This window comes from Chrysochloris asiatica, unplaced genomic scaffold (assembly GCF_000296735.1).
Source record: "Chrysochloris asiatica unplaced genomic scaffold, ChrAsi1.0 scaffold00079, whole genome shotgun sequence".
Lineage (NCBI taxonomy): Eukaryota > Metazoa > Chordata > Mammalia > Afrosoricida > Chrysochloridae > Chrysochloris > Chrysochloris asiatica.
The window spans coordinates 4,559,403-4,581,815 of NW_006408597.1; the positions used below are offsets into that span (position 1 = coordinate 4,559,403).

At 35.5% G+C, this 22,413-nt stretch overlaps 1 protein-coding gene across 1 annotated transcript in view; it reads right to left on the reverse strand.

Moving 5' to 3' along the window:
• Nucleotides 1-894: 894 nt before the first annotated feature.
• RBM25 (RNA binding motif protein 25) overlaps nt 895-22,413 on the reverse strand; it is a 46,028-nt gene continuing 24,509 nt past the window's right edge. Inside the window, exons 9-18 of the mRNA XM_006865555.1 lie at nt 19,619-19,905; nt 14,892-15,108; nt 14,689-14,778; nt 10,482-10,555; nt 8,500-8,650; nt 7,359-7,683; nt 6,716-6,990; nt 6,001-6,099; nt 4,346-4,393; nt 895-987 (exon numbers count right to left, since the gene is read on the reverse strand). Of these exons, the coding sequence (XP_006865617.1) occupies nt 895-987; nt 4,346-4,393; nt 6,001-6,099; nt 6,716-6,990; nt 7,359-7,683; nt 8,500-8,650; nt 10,482-10,555; nt 14,689-14,778; nt 14,892-15,108; nt 19,619-19,905 (1,659 nt within the window). The remainder of the gene's footprint in view (nt 988-4,345; nt 4,394-6,000; nt 6,100-6,715; nt 6,991-7,358; nt 7,684-8,499; nt 8,651-10,481; nt 10,556-14,688; nt 14,779-14,891; nt 15,109-19,618; nt 19,906-22,413) is intronic.

Genomic DNA, 22,413 nt, shown 5'->3' on the forward strand with positions numbered 1-22,413 from the left:
TTGGGAACACTGTAAGTTAAGGACCATTACAGAAAAAAATGCATTAAATAAAGCTTTCTAGAATCTAAGGATCTTCCTCATTTCTGAACAATAAAACTAGGAAAAATCACTATGATTCACACTCTCTTAAAAGAAAGAGTGAAGTAGTCAGCCATAAACAGGGACACCCCATCCTGTTCAACAGAATGTTGCTCACCACAACAGTACCATTCTCTGGGAGACTAATAACCTAATTATCCCAGACATTTGGGTTGGCACAATATCACATTTCCTTCTCAATTCTATTCTGCAATAAGGAAATGTTTACAGGAGTCCTCAAAAACAAATTAGGGAATAGTAAGTTTTTTAAACAAACATTCACACAAACACAGTCATAACAGAAATACGGAAGGAATGGGCTGTTCGCGAATTTCTGCATTGTAATTTTAAGTTCCACATCTTCAGAAGGACTTGTCATTTATGATTGAAAGGGGTAATAGATATGACTGGTATTCTTTCTATGAAAATCATTGATGTTTGTTCCTAAATAGTCCAGTTCAATATAAGTGCAATTCTGCAAAAGAATTGGGGAGCCATTTTAATATTTACAAGGAATAAATCAGCAGAACAAGATTATACCAGATAGGCTGTGTACAGTAGCTGAGGCTTATAAAACATACCAGTAATTTGTACCTGGTGAATAAAAAGAGAACCAAGATAAGATTCAGATGACTTTACAACCAAGGGGGTACACAGGTCATCAATAAATCAGAGGACCAAAAAAAAAAAAAATTCACATTTTCTACATTAAAAAAATTACAGATCTCACAAATGTCTTTGAGGACAAAGAAAAATTCAAAGTCCTTTAAATGGTGGGAAAGAAATCTGAAATGGAAATCTAAATGTAAAAAGTTTTTACTTCACAAGACCAATTTTCTTGGCTTCTGTTTCATATATCAACAATCTCCACATTTTGACGATAAAAACTTCTGCTTCTTCATCAAGTACCTGGATGAGGAAAAATAAGCAAGTAAGATTATTACAGTGACTAGTATAAAAATAAAGTCTTTTCTATTGACAAGAATTTACTGTCAATAAAACTTAAAATCTAATGTGATAAGGAAACCCAATTTTCTTTGTGCACTTTTACTGATAAAACAAAATATATTTTTTAAATGTCTACTGTGAAAATTTCTCAACAGTAAAAATAAATTATTCAAAAATTCATTCAGGAAAGTGTCATGCCTTACTAAACTGCTATTATTACACTGTCTTCTGATCCATTTTATTTTTAAAGAAACTACATTTGTACATGCCTCAAGAAAGAGTTCCTAAAGAAAGCAAATGTTTGTTATAAAGAACATCCTAATGTGGCACTGTAGAATAAGCACTAGACTGTTAACTGAAGCTTGGTGGTTCAAACTCACACAGGAACTCCTTGGAAACCCTATCTAGGGTCGCTATGAATCAGAAATGACTCGACAGCACTAAACAACAACAAATATAGAAGGTAATTTAATAAAACCTATCACATTTATGCCAATCTAAAACAACCTTATAGTTTTAATTAACATTTATCAAGTGTTTATTAGTATGTGACATGAAATTAAATAATAAACAAGAATATAAATCATTTAATAGTCTTGACTACAAGAAAAAAGACTAAGTGAATATCATTATAACCAAAAACTACAAAAATTATGCAGTAAACAACAGGTCCTTTCCCCTTGGCATATGAATAAATCCTTAAAGAATCTTTCCTTTTCCTGAAAAATTCAATGCTCTTTCAAAACTGTCAAAAATGACAGTTTTGACATCAAGACTTAGTTTTTTTTCTTTTACATGTTCATTGATTTTGAGGGGAAACAAAAGGGGCATTATCAGGGCTGCAGGCTGGTTTGGTAAGGTTTCTCAAGGAAATTCTCAAAGGACAGCCCTTGCTTACTACCCTGGAAAAAAGAGCAGATGTAATGTGATAGAAAAAAATACCTCAGCACAACTTTTCTTGTCTTTTTCTCACCAATGAGTTTTCAACTTCCTTTAATAAGCCCCATAATTGCCCTTTTTCCTTCTATAAAATCTGCCCTTTGGAAATCCCCCCAAAACAGCTGCGATAATCCTGATCTGATCCCTCTGTCTCAAACTGAACTGCCCTATTCCTTGGGAGCCACTGTTTTGATTTGACCTTGGTTACGATTTCTTCCATAACATAGTCTTCATTACTTCTATTTTGCTTTAAAAAAAGACTGATGGTAATATCAGTTCTTTGAGCTAATGGATCTTTGTGCAACGCTCCTGGCTCCACTGAACTGAAAGCCTGAAGTACCAACTTCAGCAGCTATTGCCATCAATAGTATGTATTCTCACCAGTTTTATGGACTTAAGCCACCGTTTCTTCACTGGTCAAAGATGAAGGTCTTTCTGACATACCTTAACATGCTTTATGCATTTAAAAACTATTGTTTTATGTGGGGCAACAGTCCCTCATGCATACTTGTTTCAAAACTTCCATTATTTGGGAAGATATCCACTTAAATTTTGTTTAAAATTTGGTATTAGCACTGACCTCAAAAAAGTTTTTTTCCATGGCAAAAAAGTAGTGTTGTTTTTAGAAGTTTGAAGGCACCCTAACAAGAATAAGACATGTGTATTACTGAGAAAACTGTCTGCAGCCATTCCACTGATGACAAAGATGTGCTTTAAAACTTTTAAAATAGAGACCAAACAGCAATACTTTTTGGCTTAAACACTCATGAGTTAGGTGTATTATGACTCGATCACTTCTGCCTTCATCCCATATATTTGGGAAGTGGACTATTTTGCTTCCTTCTAAAGGAGAACCCAATGACTGACCTTCAGGGCATTATTGCCAAAATGGATGTGACCAGTTATTCATAAAGGTGGTTCAGGGCATGAGTTAAGAGCAGTAGTCACAATACTTGGCATCAAATTCCACATATACCGATTACTATCTACAAGTCTTTGGTTGGATTAATTAATCTCATTAAACATGAGTTCCTACATCCATAAAAGGAAAAATAATAGTATCAGGGTTCAGTAGAACCATGGTGATTAAAAGAATTAATATGTACAGAGTGCTTTGAATAGTGCCTGGTATCTAATAAGTGTTCAAACTGTACCTCAAAATAAGTCAGCAATGGTAAGTTTTATGAAAAGCCAATGATGGTAACTAATTTTTAAAGTTTTTAATTAGACATCTTGATAACACACTGGACCGAGAGGATGGTTTGAACCATAAGGTCAGCAGTTCAAACTCACCAGTTGCTCCTCTGAAACCCTTTACAGAGTTATTATGAATCAGAACCGACTCAATGGCACGTAACAACAAGTCAAACATGACCTGTCGCTTTGGCTTATGCTGTAGAAATAATTAATGTGAACATCATACCTTGCAATTAGTAAGGGTTAAGGCATAAAATGCAACCAATGTTCATAAATTCATACAATATGAGGTAAAGAACATATAATTTGAAAAAGTCAGATTTTAATAGGAGCAAAATATTACTAAAAATTGTAATAGCTAAAAATTGCTTCATTCAGTCAAAAAAACTTCGGGCCATAAGCTTTTAATAGAGCTGACATCACAGTCTCAACTGGTTTCCTCCCATCTGATCAAAATTGAGCCAGAATATGAAAACCATATAAGGAGCAAATTATATTTCAAACATCAAAATATTTCAACAGATAAAGACACGTAATCCTCATTAATAATGACTGCAACTCGGCTGAGGCCAAAAACATAAGCAGTGATTCATTCATTACTATTATTTCCACTCTCTACCTTAGGAATAAACTTTAAAGATCAGGAAAGTTCCGATTTCACTCTCAAGCTAAGCACTGTGGAGGCAACATCTTTTCACTCTAACCCTCCCTCCCTGCAATTCTTGGTTGTATTTCAAAACATAAGCCTTAACAACCCCTCCCACTACAAAACTTTCCCATGCAAAAAAGGGTTTCAAAAACAGTATGGCAATTTATTTTAAAGAAATAGTCACTGAAAACCCTATGGCATGCCAGGTGTTGGGGTTTATTCAATGGTACCTTGTTTGTACAAATTAAATGTGAATGGTCAAGATGGATATTAAGATAATGGTGAGGATTACTCTGAAGTTTTCTAGCATAATGAACTAGGCAACTGAATTTATATTTATACATGTACACACGAAGGGGTAGGAGATGGTGAAAAAGAAAACTCAATGGTACTCAAATTTCAATTTAATGAATACTCAGATGTTAACTCAAGTCTATAAAAAGTCTGAAAACTATACAGAAAATTAAATTCAGATACATTACTGTTTATTCACATCAATAAATTAAATGTTAGTAACACCAAGTTTTAACTTACCATGGCAACATCATCTAAAATGCTCTGAGGTGAACTATGAGCCATAACCTACAAAACAAACAAACAAACAAACAAACAAGTAATTATCACTTTGAAATTGAAAAATATCAATATATGTAAGAAGTTTTAAGATACACACCCTCAAACGTGTATTGGTTGAGGAACGTTCCTATAAACTTTTAATCCTCCATAATCCCATTGCTTAATGGAAGTTTTTTTTTGTTGTGTTGTTAGGTGCTCGGTCCTGGGCTAACCTCAAAATCATTGCTATGCCTGAGGGCTATTGCTGCTGCCACTTCGTCTTCTTAGGTTCTTCCTCTTTTTCTCTGACCCTCCACTTTACCAAACATGATATCCTTCTCCAGTGACTGGTCCCTCCTGACAGTATGTCCAAAGTATGAGATGAAATCTGGGCATCCTAGCTTCCAAGGAGCATTCTAGTTGTATTTCTTCCAACACAGATCTATCTGTTTGTTCGTTTGGCAGTTCATGGTATTTTCAATATTCTGGGCCAACACCATAAAATCAGATGCATCAATTCTTCTACGGCCTTCCTTATTCACGGTTCAACTTCTGTATGCATATGAGGTCATTGAAAATACCATGGCTTGGGTTAGGTGCACCTTAGTCCTCAAACTGACCACCCTTTGCTCTTCAACACTTCAGATTTGCATTTAATGCTAAGTAGCACACCAAAACTTGAGGTCTTTATCACTGACTGAGATCTCATACAAATTTTAATATTACAAGAACTACAAGTAGAAAGGGCAGTCTTCCTTAGATTCAAAGAAAAGTACTGGGGAAAGCAAAAGGAATGCAACCTCCTTGAAATATACTTATTTATATCATTACAGGAATGGGGCGCATTTACTATAGTAACTGTCATAAGCCTTTCCTTTCAGGAGATAATGGAAAGACAGAATATACTTTGGTTATTAAGAGCATAGGTTTTAGAGACTTAGCTCTGCTACTTACTATATAACTTAGCCAAGACACAATTCTTATTAAACCTCAATTTCTTCAACTATTAAATGGGGATAATATATTGTTGTTGTTAAGTGCTGTCGAGTAGATCCTGACCCATAGCAACCCTGCATAGGGTTTCTGAGGAACAGCTGGTGAGCTTGAACCACTGACACCTTGAAGTTCAAACAGCTTTGCACTCTGGCACATAAACCAACAGCGCCACACCAGGATTACCAACAATTTATAATTCCTAAGGTTGTTGACAGGTTCAATGGAAATAGAGTTCTATAATATGTTTACCAAGCTTGGAATGAAGCAGTCAATCAATGTTGATGATTATAACATGGAGAGGACTATTTTGTTCTTCCAAAGTATGGAAAACTGACCAAGGGGTTAAATAGCTACAAATGCCACCACCAATTGTATGAGTACTTCACCGACATTCTAACCATTACAACAAAGATGGGTTGACATGACCTTCTAAGGATCAGAAAGAGAGTGTAATGGGCAGCACCCAGCCATTCTATTCCCTTTGATGGCCTGAAAGAAAGTATCATTCATGCAGCTGTGAAAAACTAAAAGGAAATTATCTTGGACTTGATTCTAATTGATTTTCCCTGGACTTTTAAAGTGTATAATAGTCGAACCTAGAAAACAAGTTTTGGAAGAATAAGATGAAAAAAACCAACCTTAGAACAAACAAAATCAACTAATGTAGCTTCTTCTTCACCTATGTATTCTATAATTTTCTTATTAATCCATGGTCTAATTCGTCGTTCCATCAATATCTGCAAAATGAAATAATGTGATCACCAAATAAATTAAAGAATTATTACACTTATTAAAACATCTCTAAGGAGTCGTGGTGGTAGAGTGAGTTATGTATTGGGCAATGCAAAATCAATAGTTCCAATCTACCAATCACTCAGCAGGAGAAAAGAGGAGGCTTTTTGTTCCCACAAACAAACCTTATTTATACAGGATCACTAGGATCACCACCACCACCACTAAAACCTATTATAACTTCACCTCTTTCTTAAAACTAAGATATCATGAATGTTTACTCAAAAATTATACTAAAATACAAATTGCTACAACTGCATATATAAACAGCTAAGGCTCCAGAAGGACGTGTAAATGTGAGAAAAGATATTAAAAATATGACATTAGGTAAAACCATGCCATGATGTTGGAAGTAAAACTTAGAATTTCTTGTTTCTAATTTTTAAGAGTCTCAACTCAAGATAACTCAAGTATCACTATAAAATTTCCATGAATCTAACTTCCTTGGCAATGACATTACTTGGTGCCAAAATTACAACAATATTACCCCGTATTTATTTGTCATTAACAGAATCAAATGAGTTTTTATTCAAAACCATTCCCCATAGCATTCCTACTCACAGAATCCACAATAGACCAATCAAGGGGATAAGCAAAGAGCTCAGGTTTGGCTGTAGGGATTTTCTCAATGAGACTTTTAATGTGCTTCCGTTTTTCTTCAGTGTTTACAGTGCCTTTGGCAGCATTTTTATCATCTTCACCATAATCCAAGGGAACCAGTTTCCTCTTTCGGGGTACATCATCACTGTCTTCATCCTCAAATTTGTTAAAGACACTATCTACAGGAAGTTTCTTTCTCTTCACAGAATTAGGTTGACCAGGACTATTGGAAGCACCTATAGTAAAAACATTATCTTAACATGACAACTAAAATTGAAAATATTAAATTTTACAACCCACCATCCCTAAAAACAGCGCAAAAAATACTATTTCCACAAGTCTCAGAGAAAGATCCCAACTGTAAAAAGTAACTCACTACTCACAAGTGCTAGAAAACTTAACTTTTCATCTCTTCTCAGAACTCGAGGCAGCTGCAACTATAGGAGCACGAGTAGAACTATGAAAACAATCATGAGCTAGAAATGCATTTTTGAGTATTTTTCTATCTACCTAAAAAGTACCACTTTTTTTTTTCTCCCAATGGTAAAACTTAGGTGTTTTACAAGAAAAAAAGCAGGAAGGAAAGAAAGAAATGGTAACATACCCAATTTAAGACTAAGTCCTATTTTGGGCCTATGTTCCTCGGGTTGTTGTTGATCAGGTGAGTTTTCGTGGGGAATAATAATACCACAGGGAGACTCATCCCCAGGAGTGTTGGGGGTTGCATTGCCACTGGCAGAGGAAACAGATGGGGCAGAGCTGATGGGTCTCAGAGTTGGCTTGAGACAGGGCTTTTGTTCTGGTTCCTCTTCCTCTTCAATGGGTTCTTCTCGTTTTTCTTCTTTTTCTTGCTTTTCTTCTTCCTCTTCCTCTGATTCTGGTTCTTGCTTTATTTGTGGCTGCCTGCGTCTCTCAGCCTCCTGTTCCATCTATAATTTAAAAAATCAGATTAACTTGAAGAGCTGGTAACTTTTCCAACCTGTTTCTTGTTTAGATTTTTTCCTAAAACATGTTTCTCTTTTAGATTAGGAATAACTAAGCACTGACTACATCTAAATTTAAAACATGGTATTAAGTATTTTGTCAAATATTTATTTTTTTTTAATGTCTTCATTATTGTTTTATATGTTATCTGTAATTCCTGCTTACATAAATATGCATTTTAACACTAGGGAAAAAACTTTCATTGTGAAGAGTAAAAGTGACATGCATATAACAGGTTAGGAAAAAAAAGTGGCTATGAAGAATCAAAATTCATACTATTTTATTAGCTTCCTGGTAAAACTACAAACATTTTAAAATGAAATTTTATTTTTAAATGCAAGAATAGTATATATTTTTTCTTGGCATGTAATTTTTTAAATTACAAAGATATGCATGAAAGCATTTTTTAATTTGAAAATAAATAAATGGAGTGGTACTGAATGGAAGTCAAACCACAGAAAGTCTTAAGTGTCAAAGGAAACTATTGGAAAAGCAGGTTTATAGCAAAGATTTATGAAACATTAATTTAACTTCACAGTAAAAAAGTAGTGAGATAGCATTAAGAAGTTTAGAATTAATCACTCAATGACGACATAGCTTAAACCAAAAAACAATCAGTATATTACTCTAAAATACATGCAACATGCAGGGATGATTATAAAGAAATCTTCAAACCATTAGGTACATCATGGTTGGCTTGCTTAAGGTAATGTGATGATCTTCTATAAACAAAATAGCTATAGGTCCAAGAATTATCTTACCCTTTGGAGCTCTGCATCTGGGTCTGGGTGTCCTTCTGCCAGAAGGCGCTGTCTAATTTCCTCAAGCTCTTCCTTTTCTCTCTTCCTATCACGCTCATCTGCTTCCATTTCCTTTTCCCTGTCACGCAACCTTTTCTGAAGAGCACTTCCCCTGAAAGAATAAATCCCAATAGGTCTTCAGATGATCAACTATTATATAAACATGGTGTCTCCAGCAGTGTTTTTCTCCAAAGCTAAATAAAAGTTCTATGCTTAGAGACGGCAGACTTCAGTGTTGCAGAACACACAAGAAAATATCTCTACATGATACTCAAATAAGCAGGCACTGTCTCATTTCTCCCATGCTGTGTTCTTGTGTTATTCTAATCACGTGTATAAAACACAGAAATGTGGCTTTCAGAGGGAAGTAGAGAGCTATCATTTGTCTTTTTTTAGATGCCAAACTACAAAAAAAATACGTAGCATTAGTACCATTAAGAGTAGTTATATATCCTCAACTTAAGTGTTTCCCGTGTAGAATTAACAACAGAAAGTAGAGGTTACATCTACCTTTATCTAGCACCTAATCATAATTCAGAATATTGAAATTAAGCAATGCCATTGTATCTTAGTCTTTAATAACTTAGCTGTATTTTTTTCTTTTAGTATTTTTAACATTAAAGCAAATTCTTTGGCATTTCTATTTTAAATTACTAATTCCAGTTTTTCAACTATTTGTACCAAATTCAATGATATATTAAGTAATTTCATTACATTTCTGCATAACATGAGACACAATGGAAATAAAAGACTAAGGTATTGCCATATCCTCAGAGGACTTATAGATGAGGCATCTGGGCTAGGAGTAAGATGAACAGTTCTATCAGAGTGTGATTAAGTGCTAGGGTGGGAATTCTTTAGATATGCCATGGAAACAAGAGGGGCTTCACTACTCTCGTTTCACATTGTTGTGGTGGTATTGTTGTTAGGTGCCACCTCATAGTGACTCTATGCACAACAGAACGAAACACTGTCCAGTCCTGTGTCAACCTCATAATCGTTGCTACACCAGAGCTGATTGCTGCAACCACTGTATGAATCCATCTAATTGAGGGTCTTCCCCTTTTTCTCTGAACCTCCACTATACCAAACATAATATCCTTCTCTCCAGGGACTGGTCCCACTGATAATATGCAAAGTATGAGGGACAAAGTCTGGCCATCCTGGCTTCCAAGGAGCATTTGTCCAACACAAACTGGTTTGGTTCTATGGGTAGTCCATGGTACCTTTAATATTGTCCTCCAACACATCTATTCTTCTATGGTCTTACTTATTCCAGTACAATTTTCACATGTATAGGAGGTTATTGAAAATACCATGGCTTGCGTCAGGTGCACCACAGTCCTTCACATTAATGGATCAATTCAGTGGTATAGGTGTACGGATATGCTGTAAGCCCTGTTGTTGTTAAGAGTTGCTGAGTAGGTTACAACCCATAACAACCCTTTCTAATGCTTTTCTGAGGATAAGCTCATGGGTATGAACCATCAACTTTGTGCCATACCCTAGGTAGTTATAAATGTTAGTTATTAGGTTCATACCTATTTTTAAACACCTTAGGGAAAAAATACTCATTCTGGGGATTGCAATTAATGTCACGAATCAAAAAGGTGTAAATTTTTTCATGGAAAATCAATTTGCTCTGCAAACTTTCAACCAAACACAATAAAAAGGTTAAGAAAATACATTATACTATCCTGGGCTTTTTCCTAAAAAGATGCAAAGAACTGTCCATCATTTTACAAAAGCTGTTATTTCCTCCAGAAAATAGTATGTACATAGCCAACTACATACACTACTATCATCACCTTTAATGGTCGGTCACCATTACGAGATTTTTTTCTCTTCAGACCTACTAAACAGGCACACTCTGGTTGACAAAGGAGAAATATAGATATAAAACCTGGAAATATAAGTACCATTATAAACCAAGGCTCTTTCACCTGTAATACTTGGGATCATCTCTATCATCATCATAATCTTCTAAGAATTCTTTTAGTCGCTTAGCTTCTTTTGCCTTTAAGGAAATGAACAACAAAGGCACATTATTAACATGAAAGTCATTGAGATTGCCCCATTCCCCTTTCTTGAGAATAGATATTCCTTACCAATATATAAGAATTATAAAGTTTAGATTGAAGGGATTAATATTCAATAGCACGATGAGTCAGAAACTACATGACCATACTTAACAACAATCCATACCAACTAAACTTTGTAACTCATGCATCAAATATTAAGTGAAAACCACATTTTATATATATATTCTCCTTTACTTAGTTCTAATACAGTAACAGTTACAAGACTTATCTGTGAAATAAAAATTACAAACAGTAAGCTACAAAAAAAGGAGCTCTGGTAGCGTAGTGGTTACGAATCGGGCTGCGAACCTCAGGGTCAGTAGTTTGAAACTACCAGCTGTTCCGCAGGAGAAGATGAAGTGTTCTGCTCCTGTAAAGATTTATAGCCTCGGAAACCCTGTACAGGGTCACTATGAGTTGGAAACGACTCTATGGCACATAACAACAAAGCTACAATAAATATCTAATGAAACCTCAGCATACCAGGAAACATTAACTTCAAGGTATCTTACTGATTTTAACTAGAAAAAGTATTTCAAATGTTATTATGTAAGTAAATGATGCCACAAGAAATACCCACTGCCACTGAGTCACTTCTGACTCTTAATGATCCTATAGACCCTATAAGACAAAAATAGTAGAAGTGTTCATTTTGAATTGTCCATAGTTTTTTCAAAGTTATAAATCTTTATGGAAGCAGACTACCTGGTAGAACCGTCAATGTATCTATCAGCAACCCACTGCACCACCTCAGCTTTGGCTTACAAGAAACAGTTTTTATAAAACATAAGACAAAAAAATTTAAATGACATTCACACATCATTTTGAAAGTAATGTCTACCTAACTTTAAATTCACTCGAATAAATCATAAAAGCATTAAGAATTCTCCTGTTTCTGAAAATTCAGATATAACCAATATTATATGTAAAACTGGAGAACTGGTGTGGCGCTGTGGGTTAATGCGCCAGACTGCAAGGTCAATGGTTCAAGCTCACCAGCTGCTCTTCAAAAACCCTATACAGAGTCGCAACCGACTCAACAACACTTCACAACAACAACATATGTAAAATTAAAGCAGATAATGGTAGGTAATTGCAATACACTTCAAACAGTTCACATGTTACCTCCCTACAAAGACCTCCCCAGCCTAACCTATCTATGACCAATCCTTCTCCCCAGGAAGAATTAGTCATTCTCTGTGCCTCCATAACACTATGAACATATTTTCAAAGTTAAACTTTAAGCACACACACTCTTCTCCTCCCTCTCTTTACAGTAGCTACCTTATTTTCCTGACTGTATTGCCCACTTTTTTAAAATGAAGAATCACCAATCATATACACATAACGTAATAAAGGGCTGGGATGTAATGTGCACTCAATGTTTATCAAATTAATAGCTAAGGTGGAAAAGGCAATATTTATAAATACCTTAACAAAAAGAATTATTAAAAGGTGGCACCAAGAAAAATCTATTACATACACACTACTACGTAAACTATTGAAAAGGAGCATACAAATGTTCACACTTTACTTCACATACTTGTGCTACTTGATTTTTTTTAATGAGCTAGTAAATTTTTCCAAACTAACAACAACAACAACAAAAAAATAGGGGGCTTTTCACTAGAAAGACAGGTTTCAAGTTACCTCATCATAATCAATTATTTCAAGTTTATTCTATAATGGTGTTGATGGCAAGCATTTGACAATTCATTATAATTCTTATTATATTGTTTTATTATCTTTCGTGCAATGTGTCAATGAAAAGGAAATCCTAAAGTACAATTTTTTTTTTTTTTTTTAAGTAAGTGCTACAACACTCATCTATGAGTTCACCATACTACAGCGGCTGGGATGTTGTTACAATACTGGAAGCTATGCCACCAGTATTTTAAATACCAGCACAATACATACAGGATAGACAGGTTTCAGCTAAGCTTCAGACTAACAAGAGAATAAGATAAACTAAGAAGAGGATAAGCATGTTTTTAATCTTCTGGATGTTTTTAGTCATGAGAAAATTTATGAAATGCAATGGAACATTCATAGAACAAAAATATTGAAGATTGATACAGGATAAACAACACAAAAATACTGTCAGATATAGTGCTGGAAGATGAGCCCTTCAGGCTGCAAGGTAATCTTAGGAAGACTGGGAAAGAGCTGCCTCTAAAAAGCAAAATTCACCATAATAATTTGAATGGAATAAAGCTTTCATAACTTTTTTCTGCTGATGGGGCACAACTCAAAACGAGGAGAAACAGCTGTAAACAACCATTAATAATCTAAACATGTAATATAAAAAGTATGGAACTAGTAGACAGTAGAAATTGCTCATATGCAAGTTCAGGCTGAATCTGAAGAAAATTAAAACAAGTCCACAAGAGCCAAAATTTGACCTTAAACAAAATTTAGAGATCATCTCAAGAAGAGATTTGATACATTAGACACTAATGACCATAGACCAGAAGAACTGTGGGATGATGTTAAAAACATCACACGGGAAGAAAAAAGCAAAAGGTCAAAAATCAATGTCAAAAGAAGAAGACTCAATAGCAACTGGAGGTACATAGATAATACAACTTTGCCTGTTGGACGCAAAGGGGACTTGAAATACTTCCAGATGAAGATCGACCTTCAGTATGGATTGTACCTCACTGAAAAATGAAAATTCTCACAACTGGACTAACAAGCAGCATCCATATAAATGGAGAAAAGACTGAAGTTTTCAAAGACTTCATTTTGCTTGGATCCACAGTACTCATGAAAGCAGCAGTCATGAAACCAAACAATACATTGAATTAGGTAGATATCTGCAGCACGAAATCTCTTTGAAAGCAGGATAGTGAGACTACGCCACTCATACTTTGGATATATTATCAGGAGGGACCAGTCCCTGGAGAAGAACATCATGCTTGGTAGAGTGGAAAAGTCAGCAAAAAGGAGGAAGAACCCTAATGAGAGGCAGGAACAGGACCGGCCAGTGTTTCATTCTTATGTGCGTTAAGGTCAATGAGTTGGAACCAAGTCACAGCACCGAACCACAACAAAATGAGTGCTATAAAAGAAAGTTAAAATTATTTTACATACTTTTAGGATGTTGTTGTTAAGTGCTGTCGAGTCGGTTCCAACACGTAGTGACCCTGAATATACTTTCCGAGGAGTGGCTATGGAGCTTGAACCACCAGTCTTGTAGTTCAAACCAAGCTTGTGGCTCAGTATTTATGCTACAGCGGCATACCTCTAGGCCTCCAACAGACATGCTATTGTTGTTAAGTGTTGTCGACCTTGTGGTTCACACTAACCTTAAGTCAAGAGATTATATCCTATAGCTCCATACCAGTTCTAATATCGAGAAAGCCCATACTATCTTTCTATTGCTGCATGTCCCCTCATTTTAGTTATTTACTAAAATTCTCCCCATGTCTCATGTTTAAAACCTATTCAAAGATGATTCCTAGTTTCAGTGAAGTGTTTCAAAGCATAATCTGCAAACTGGAGATAAAGAAGCTTTTGTGAAATTCTGGCAAAGAGAGAACACATGGAACATACTACTGTAGCAAAAACGATGATAAAATTTCTTTTCATGTTACAATCTATGACACACTCTTTACTGTTATAGTTTATCGATAATAATAAGTGCAAAAGAAAAAATAAACTTTTATAATTACCATATACTTCAAAAAATAACATGGTACCATAAAGTAAAAATCATATTATATACAGATACATTAGTTTTGATTTATAAAACCCATTATTCCCAACATACTACTTGTTTCATCCAAATGCACTGCAGTTACAGAACCGTATCAAAAGCTCCAGAATTTCAACTATTTTGCAAACTTTTAAACAATACTGAGTACATTTTTATTTATTCTATTATGACAGGTTTATTTTGATTGCATACAAAAAGATAGTCTTAAGTGTAGCAAAAACATGAAAAAATTAAATTACTGATGAATTAGGAACTGAAAATTTTTAATTATAAATTTTATAACCAACAGTAAGGATTTTGCATGATTTTTATCTGAAAAATTACCTTTTTAACATTAAAGCCAAATCTTACCATTTCTCTTCTTCTTTCTTCTTCCCGCTCAGCCTCTTTCTCATATTCACGGGTTTTCTTCCGTTCTCTGATTTCCCAATTCTTAAGGCGCTTAAAAAAAAAAATCATCAGCAAAGTTTTAAAAATATTATCCAAAGAGTTCCACAAATTTTGACATCTACCCAATATCAGGCTGCATAAAATAAAACCATTTTTCAATTTACCTCTTGATAAGCAGCTTCTTTCTCTCGGAGTTTTCTTTCAAGTTTTCTCCGCTCATATGCATCTTCTTCATCCTCTTCTCGGTCCCGTTTCTTGTCCTTTTCTCGTTCTCTCTCGCGTTCTCTTTCCCGTTCTCTCTCTCGCTCCCGTTCTCTCTCTCGCTCCCGTTCTCTCTCTCTTTCCCGCTCCCGTTCCCTTTCACGGTCTCTGCTCTTCTCTCTATGTAAATAAAACAAAAACCTGCCAGTTAGCCTCATGTTTTCCATAAAAACTCACAGCAAAGGTAAATTACATTGTTTAGCACATAAATTGTATAGAACTGTAATCATCAGGAAGACAAGACTATAATTCTAGCTCTATATTCAAACTGTATTCTAAATTCAACATTTACTGACATTTCAAAAAACAAAGTAGAATACATATTATTTACAATACATATTGTAGATCCCTGGTGTGATGCTGCAGGATAAGCAGTAAACTGCTAACCTCAAGATAAGCAGTTCAAACCCACCAGCCACTCCTTGTAAAACATACACAGGGTTACTGAGAGTCAGGACCACCAGACAATACTTAACAACAACAAGGTCAAATCTATAAAGCATAATATATTCAGGAGATTCTACCTTTAATTCCTGTCCTTTTACTCTGTTCTTTCCCTTTGTCTATCTGTTACAACAACCAATTTTGTACAGTTTAAAATTCACTAAATGTAAAAACATTACAAAGAATTGAAAAATGATTAAAGAATGGTTGCCTAATGCTGGACTTCTATAGTCAATCCCATAATGCTGTAAGAGGTTCAGGGAATTCACCAAAGAAATACAAAGTGCTAATCAAAATGTTAAAAGTAACAGGGTGATACAGACGGGCAATTTAGACATTGGCTACCTAAAATAGGATGGGACAATACAGGCACAAAGTGGCTGGCTTACAAGTAAGTTACCAAGGGGGAGTTTAGTTTCAGAGTGTTGGGGGGAGGGTAGAACCCCCACTGAATAGTTTTCATCTTTTCTAGATGGGTTTGGCAAAAAGAGATGAGGATAAGATTCTTATGATTCAATAGTCACTGTTATCATTACTAATTACGATTGTCACAACTGTAAAGGTAGAAGTTTTGTAACACAAAGGGGGAGTAGTAAATCTTCCACTCCAGGAACAGAGGACCTTAGGACCATCAAGTGAGAAAATCTTGAGCAGAATGTGGGACCCTATCAAGAGAAGCAGTGACATCTGGAGGCAGGGATGAGGACATGGAGAGAAAGAGCAGCGGAGGACTCTAGACTCATGGAAAGAGAAAAGCTGTGTACTGGCAGCCATGAGGCAGGTTTGCAGAATGTGTCCTTTGGCTGGTTGTTTAAATGATTATATATTCCTGAGAGGTTTTACTTAAAAATAGAAAAAGCAAAAAAACAAAAACAAAAAACTGAATAGAAGCAAATACTGTTGAATAATGATGCACTGAGGGTATAGTAATCATTGCAACGAAATGAAATACTTTGAGTACAAAATTGATATTCTCCCATGTAAACTATCACTCAGTTCACAATGAAAGCTTAAAAAAAAAAGTAACAGTGGAGAGTGGTGGAAGTGTGTTGCACTGGCAAGGGTGTAGATAAAGGAATTTATCAACAAAAAAATATGGTGGTGTACTGGTATGGCCAATCTAATTTTATGCAGCAAACCTTAAATTAAACAGACAAAATCTAAACATCCACCAAGCATAACAACTACATATATTTACAATAGGCTCAAATTCATAATACCTATGAATAAATCTAACCAAGAACATAAAAGATTGACACAACGAAAATTCTAAGACGCTACTGCAAAAGACTGAAAGACCTACATAAATTGAAAGGAAGGGAAGACTTAGTATTATGAAATATCAACAGAGCACTCTACATATAAAACACAATCTGAATCCAAATCCCAACATATTTTACAGAAATGTAAAACCTAATCTTTAACTTAATATGAAAGTTGTTAACTGCTACTAAATCAGTTTTCAATTCAAACTCACCAGCCTATCACTGGATCTATGAATCAAAACTAACTTCACAGTACTTAACATTTGTCAGAGCAATACTGAAGAATAAAATGGGAGATCTTACAAAGCCAGATCTCAAAACATACAATTGGTGGTGGTGTTAAGGGTTGTTGTGTTGGTTCTGACTTATAGTAACCTACCTGTATAAGGTTTCCCAGGATTTAAAGCTTCCTAGGAGCAAAAGACTCCTGTTTCTCCCACGGAGTGGCTGGTGAGCTCAAACCACCACCGTTTTGGTTCATAGTCCAGCGCTTATCATATGGAGCCACTGTGCTCCAAAACATACTATGTTGATACTGTTAAGTGCCATCGAGTCACTTTTTTGAAACATAGCGAACCTCTATAGCATATCCAAGGAACGGCTGATGAGTGTTAACTGCCAACTTTGCAGATCAAACCAACATAGCAGTCCAGTGTTTATCCTACAGGGCTACACCAACAGGCCTCTCATAGACACATCATTGTCGTTATGTTGCGTCAAGTCAGTTTAACTCATAGCAACCCTCTAAAGGGTTTCTGAGGAGCAGATGGTGAGTTTTGAACCACCAACCTTGCCATTCAACCAAACTTTTGGTGCAGGGCTTATCCTACAGTCTCACACAAGGACTCATGACCCAGTGTAATAGAAATGAAAATCCAAAAATCAACCTATTTATCTACATAGCTGATTTTTGATAAGGGGTCAAAGTCCACTCAGTGGGGAAAAAAGACTCTCTTAACAAATAGTGCCAGAAAATGGTAGAAAATGCAGAAAAATGAAATGGGACCCATACCTCATACCACACAAAATGGATTAGAGAGCTCTCTGTTAATAAGCCTAAAACTATAACGTCCTGGTAGAAAACATAGAGAAAATTATTGAACCTAATTTAAAAAAAAAAAAAAAAGATTATTAAACACAAATATAAATACATGAATAGCAAAAAGAAAAGTCAGATAACTGGGACTGCATAAAAAATAAATACGTGAAACTCGTTAAAAGACTTTGTCAAGAGTAAAAAGATAGCCTACATACTGGGGTAAAAAAATCTTCATGAACAGTGATTATATCAGCAAAGAAAGAGAGGTAAGGATTGAGAACTTTCAATTGGGGAAACGTAGTAAACTGACCAGAAGCTATAAAGCAGATATAAAAGCTGTAACAGAACTATAAAGAAAGTTATGTGTGTTTTGTTTTTTTTTTAATAAAGTAATTTCTAGGAGTGAGTAACTTTGCTGTTGTTGTTAGGTGCCATCAAGTTGGTACCGATTCATAGCCACCCTTTTCACAACAGAAAGAAACACTGCCCCATCCTGGGCCAACCTCATAATTATTGCCATCTGAGTCCACTGATGCTGCCACTTTCCCAATCCATCTCACTAGGGGCCGTCCTCTTATTCTCTGACCCTCCACCTTATCAAACATGATGTCCTTCTCCAGCGACTAGTCCTTCCAGACAATATGTCCGAAAATGAGATACGAAGTTTGGCCATTTTGGCCTCCAAGGGGCACTCTGACTGCACTTCTTCCAACAGAAATCTGTTTGTTCTTTTGGCAGCCCATGGCACTTTCAATATTCTCCTCCAATAAACACCCTAACTCACAAGCATCAATTCTTCCACGGTCTTCCTTATTCACTGTCCAGCTTTCGCATGCATATGAGGTTACTGAAAATACCATGACTTGGGTCAGGCACACCTTAGTCCTCAAACTGACATCTTTGCTCTTCAACCAGATTTGCCTAATGCAATATGTCGTTTGACTTCTTGACTGCTGCTTCCATGAGTGTTGATAGTTGATCGAAGAAGAATGAAGTCCTTGACAACCTCAATCTTTTCTCTGTGGATAAAAATGTTGTTTATTGGTCCAGTGATGAGGAATTTTGTTTTCTTTATATTGAGGTGAAATCCACACTAAAGGCTGTGGTCTTTGATCTTCATCAGTAAGTATTTTTAAGTCCTCTTGACTTTCAGTAAGCAAGGTTTATCATCTGCGTATCGCAGGTTGTTAATCAGTCTTCCTCTGATCCTGATGCCACGTTTTTCTTCATATAAGACAGACTCTCAGATTATGTGCTAGGAATACAGGCTGAATAAGTATGGTGAAAGAACACAAACCTGTCACACACCTTTCTTATTTTTAAACCATTCAGTGTTCCTATGTTCTGTTCGAACAACTGCCTCTTGGTCCAGTGAAATAAGCTGTGGCAGCCCAGCTTACTTCCATAAAGACTGCTGTTGCTGTTAAGTGACATCAAGAGGGTTCTGACTCACAGTAACCCTGTAAAGAGTTTCCAAGGTGCGGCTGGTGGGTTTGAACCACTGACTTTGTAATTAGCAGACCAGAGCTTATCCTACAGCGCCACACCAAGAGTCCTCCATATATAACAGGCTAAAAGTGGTGGTGCTAGAACTGATGAAACATCAGTTGATGCTAGACATCAATGAAAGGGTGACTAGAAAAAATGCCCATCAATTCAGGAAGACAATAGGGAATCAGTAGTGCCACACTGGGTGGATACTTGTTATATGCCAACCAGGATGTTCAAACTTGTTACTTAACCAGTGCTTTATGTGTGTGTGAGACAGCAAAAAAGGCTAAGAAAATTCTTTCATCACATAAATGTAGACGCTTCTACAAATAATTGTTAACCTGAGGTTCGGTGAAAGCTATCAGAAATAGCAAGTTCTATGGAGCCTTACCTTGACCGACTCCGATCTTTATTACGGTCTGAGCTCCTTTCTCGGTCTCGGTCTCGATCTCTCTCTCGATCCCGATCTCGATCTCTCTCTTTTGTCCGGTCACGATCCCTATCCCGTTCTCGTTCCCGCTCCCGTTCCTTCTCCTTTTCTCGTTCACGTTCTCTTTCCCTTTCTCGTTCCCGTTCTCGCCTTTCTCGTTCCCTTTCACGCTCCCTCTCTCTTTCTCTCCGTTCTTTCTCAATTTCCTGTCTTTCTTTCTCCTTTTTGCCTTTCTCTTCTTCCAGTTTCTAGAAACCAATAAAAGCACTTTTAGAGTTAATTCTGTAGCTCCAGTATGCAGCTCATTCCAGGTGCTACTGCCCAATATTGGAAACAAAAATACCAAGCCACTGGTATTTTAATACTAAATTCTTATAGCTTTAACTTGACAAATCAAACAGAAGCAATCACAAAACTATAGATTTCGTGCAAACCATAATCTGTATAGACAAGGAAACTCCAATCTTGGATGCTGGGAGATTGTGTTAAGTGGCTGGCCACTAAATCAATGACTATGTCAAAACCTAAAGGATCATTGGAAAAGTGGTGATTCAAAATAAATTCAGAAATATAATCAGCCACGAAGGACTTAAACTTAAGTCTGCCTATTATTAGTTTCTGTAAATCAGTGGATTACTGGTTCTCATTATAACCCTAGACTTTCCATTACCCATAGATTAACTAGCTGAGGGCTTCAAAAGGGTTGTTTAAAGAGTCAAGTCACTATAAAGCAACAAAATAATCTTTTGCTACCATTTGCTTTTCCCACCCTCCAAAAGCAAGAGCTGAATTCAGCCACAATCTGCCTTACTCCCACCATTGCAAGATGGACAGCCCACCAGATACATAAAAGGTTTTAAAATCACTCACTCCAAGCAGAAATGTACAGATAAAATATTTTCATTTAAATTATTTTAAAAGTAACATTTATACGTATCATTCCTATAAGAAAATAAAAAAAATATCAACAATGATAAATCCATCCTTGGAAGCAACGTTGTATATTAACTTACAGATGCTGTGCTAGGACATGGATCGCCAACACTGGATTAACCTTGCCTATAAGCTATGTTTCTGGGAGGAAGAGCAAGTACATGGTTCACATATAAACCAAATAACAAAGTCAGACCAAGTTTGTACCTTGAAAAGAATACCAGCGTACCACATGGTTTCTACACAAATTAAGAAAAAAATACCCCAAACAGGAAAAACAAAATACATTTATCCCTTTGGTTCCATGTTTAGAGTCACTGAAATGAAATTTAAACTGCAGCAATAAAATGTCCATTTTGTTCTTTTCTCAGTTATGTAAAGCATTTAAAACAACTTTAAAAAGCAATCTTACCTGTTAAGACACTTTATCTCTTGATCATGGATCAGAGGACTGACAGAGAATTATGAAAAAAAAGCTAATGTATCAGAGATCAATATATTCAGTCGCTCTACCAGTCTATTTTAAAGTAGAATGCAGGCAAAGTCAATACTGAATACATTGAAATTACAAACGAAATGAAAAGAAACAAAATGGTAGAAAGAGGACACAAATGGAAAAGCTAGAGGCAGCAAAATTTCCCTTCTGAAACAATTCTAAATGAAATGTAAAAATTTAATATTGTAAAAGGATGTTAGGCTACATAAAACTTACCTCAATATCATATACACTTAAAAAGAAATTTGTTTATTTCTGAAATAATACTTACTGATTATTTTAGTTGTTCCAATATTAATTTGTAGAAATCCTTAGTTTTACTTTTGCTTATTTACTGTACTACTTATTTCTTAAGTGTTATTTTTACTTGTGTAAATAATTTATTTCAGGATTCATTTCTAAAGTTTTGTTCTAAGTAAATGAAAAAGTGAGTGAGTCTAATCAGTACTAATTGATTTTCTAAAAGGTTATATACAGAGAAGAGTACAGATGGGTATTTATACAAATATATACTTAAGACAAGCAGAAAGTCTAGAAAAAAAATGGAACAGAATGACTATAGAAAGATGTAAGAAAATGAAGTAATGAAGAGAAAAGGACAAATAAAAAAATTCATAATCTTACCTCATTCTCTCTTCAGACTCGTCCGTGCTGTAAATGGACGCCCCCTGCCACGCTGATACCCTGACAGTCTGTGGTTATTTCATAAACTCATACCAAAACATGCAAAGGTTCACTGAGCTCAATTTTTGTTTCTGGTGTTTCCAAACTTTCCCTTTTATAATACCACCCCAATAAAAAGAACTGTTTGAATTTTAGAAATTCAAACCATTCCCCTCAGTGAAAGGCAGTCAAATGCCTGACAGCTTCTCAAACTCTGAATCAAATATATTAATTTTGTTTTAAACAGATGATTCCACAAAACATAATTCCACAATGACATGACAGAGTTTAATTAACAACTACATAAAAAAAAAGGGGGGTAAACCACACACACAACTGTATACCATTTTCAAGCTTACTCAGATCCTAATCTTAAATGTTAAACCTAACCGAAAGTATTCACCTAAAATGACTATCCACAGACTACCTTTTTATTTCTTAAAAATTTGGGAGAATAACTTTTATGCTACTGGAAAAATTCAATTCAAGAAAAAGCACTGTGTATGTGAACTAGGGCTGAGTATCTGGGGAATAATAGTTCAGCATCTTGTATTCTCATTATTTGTCAACTTGGGATTTGTAAAAACAGAAAGAGTGACTGTAAACAAAAAGTGAACATTTTTCACTGAGGTCGCGATCAGTCTATGAATAAGTAACATCTTAT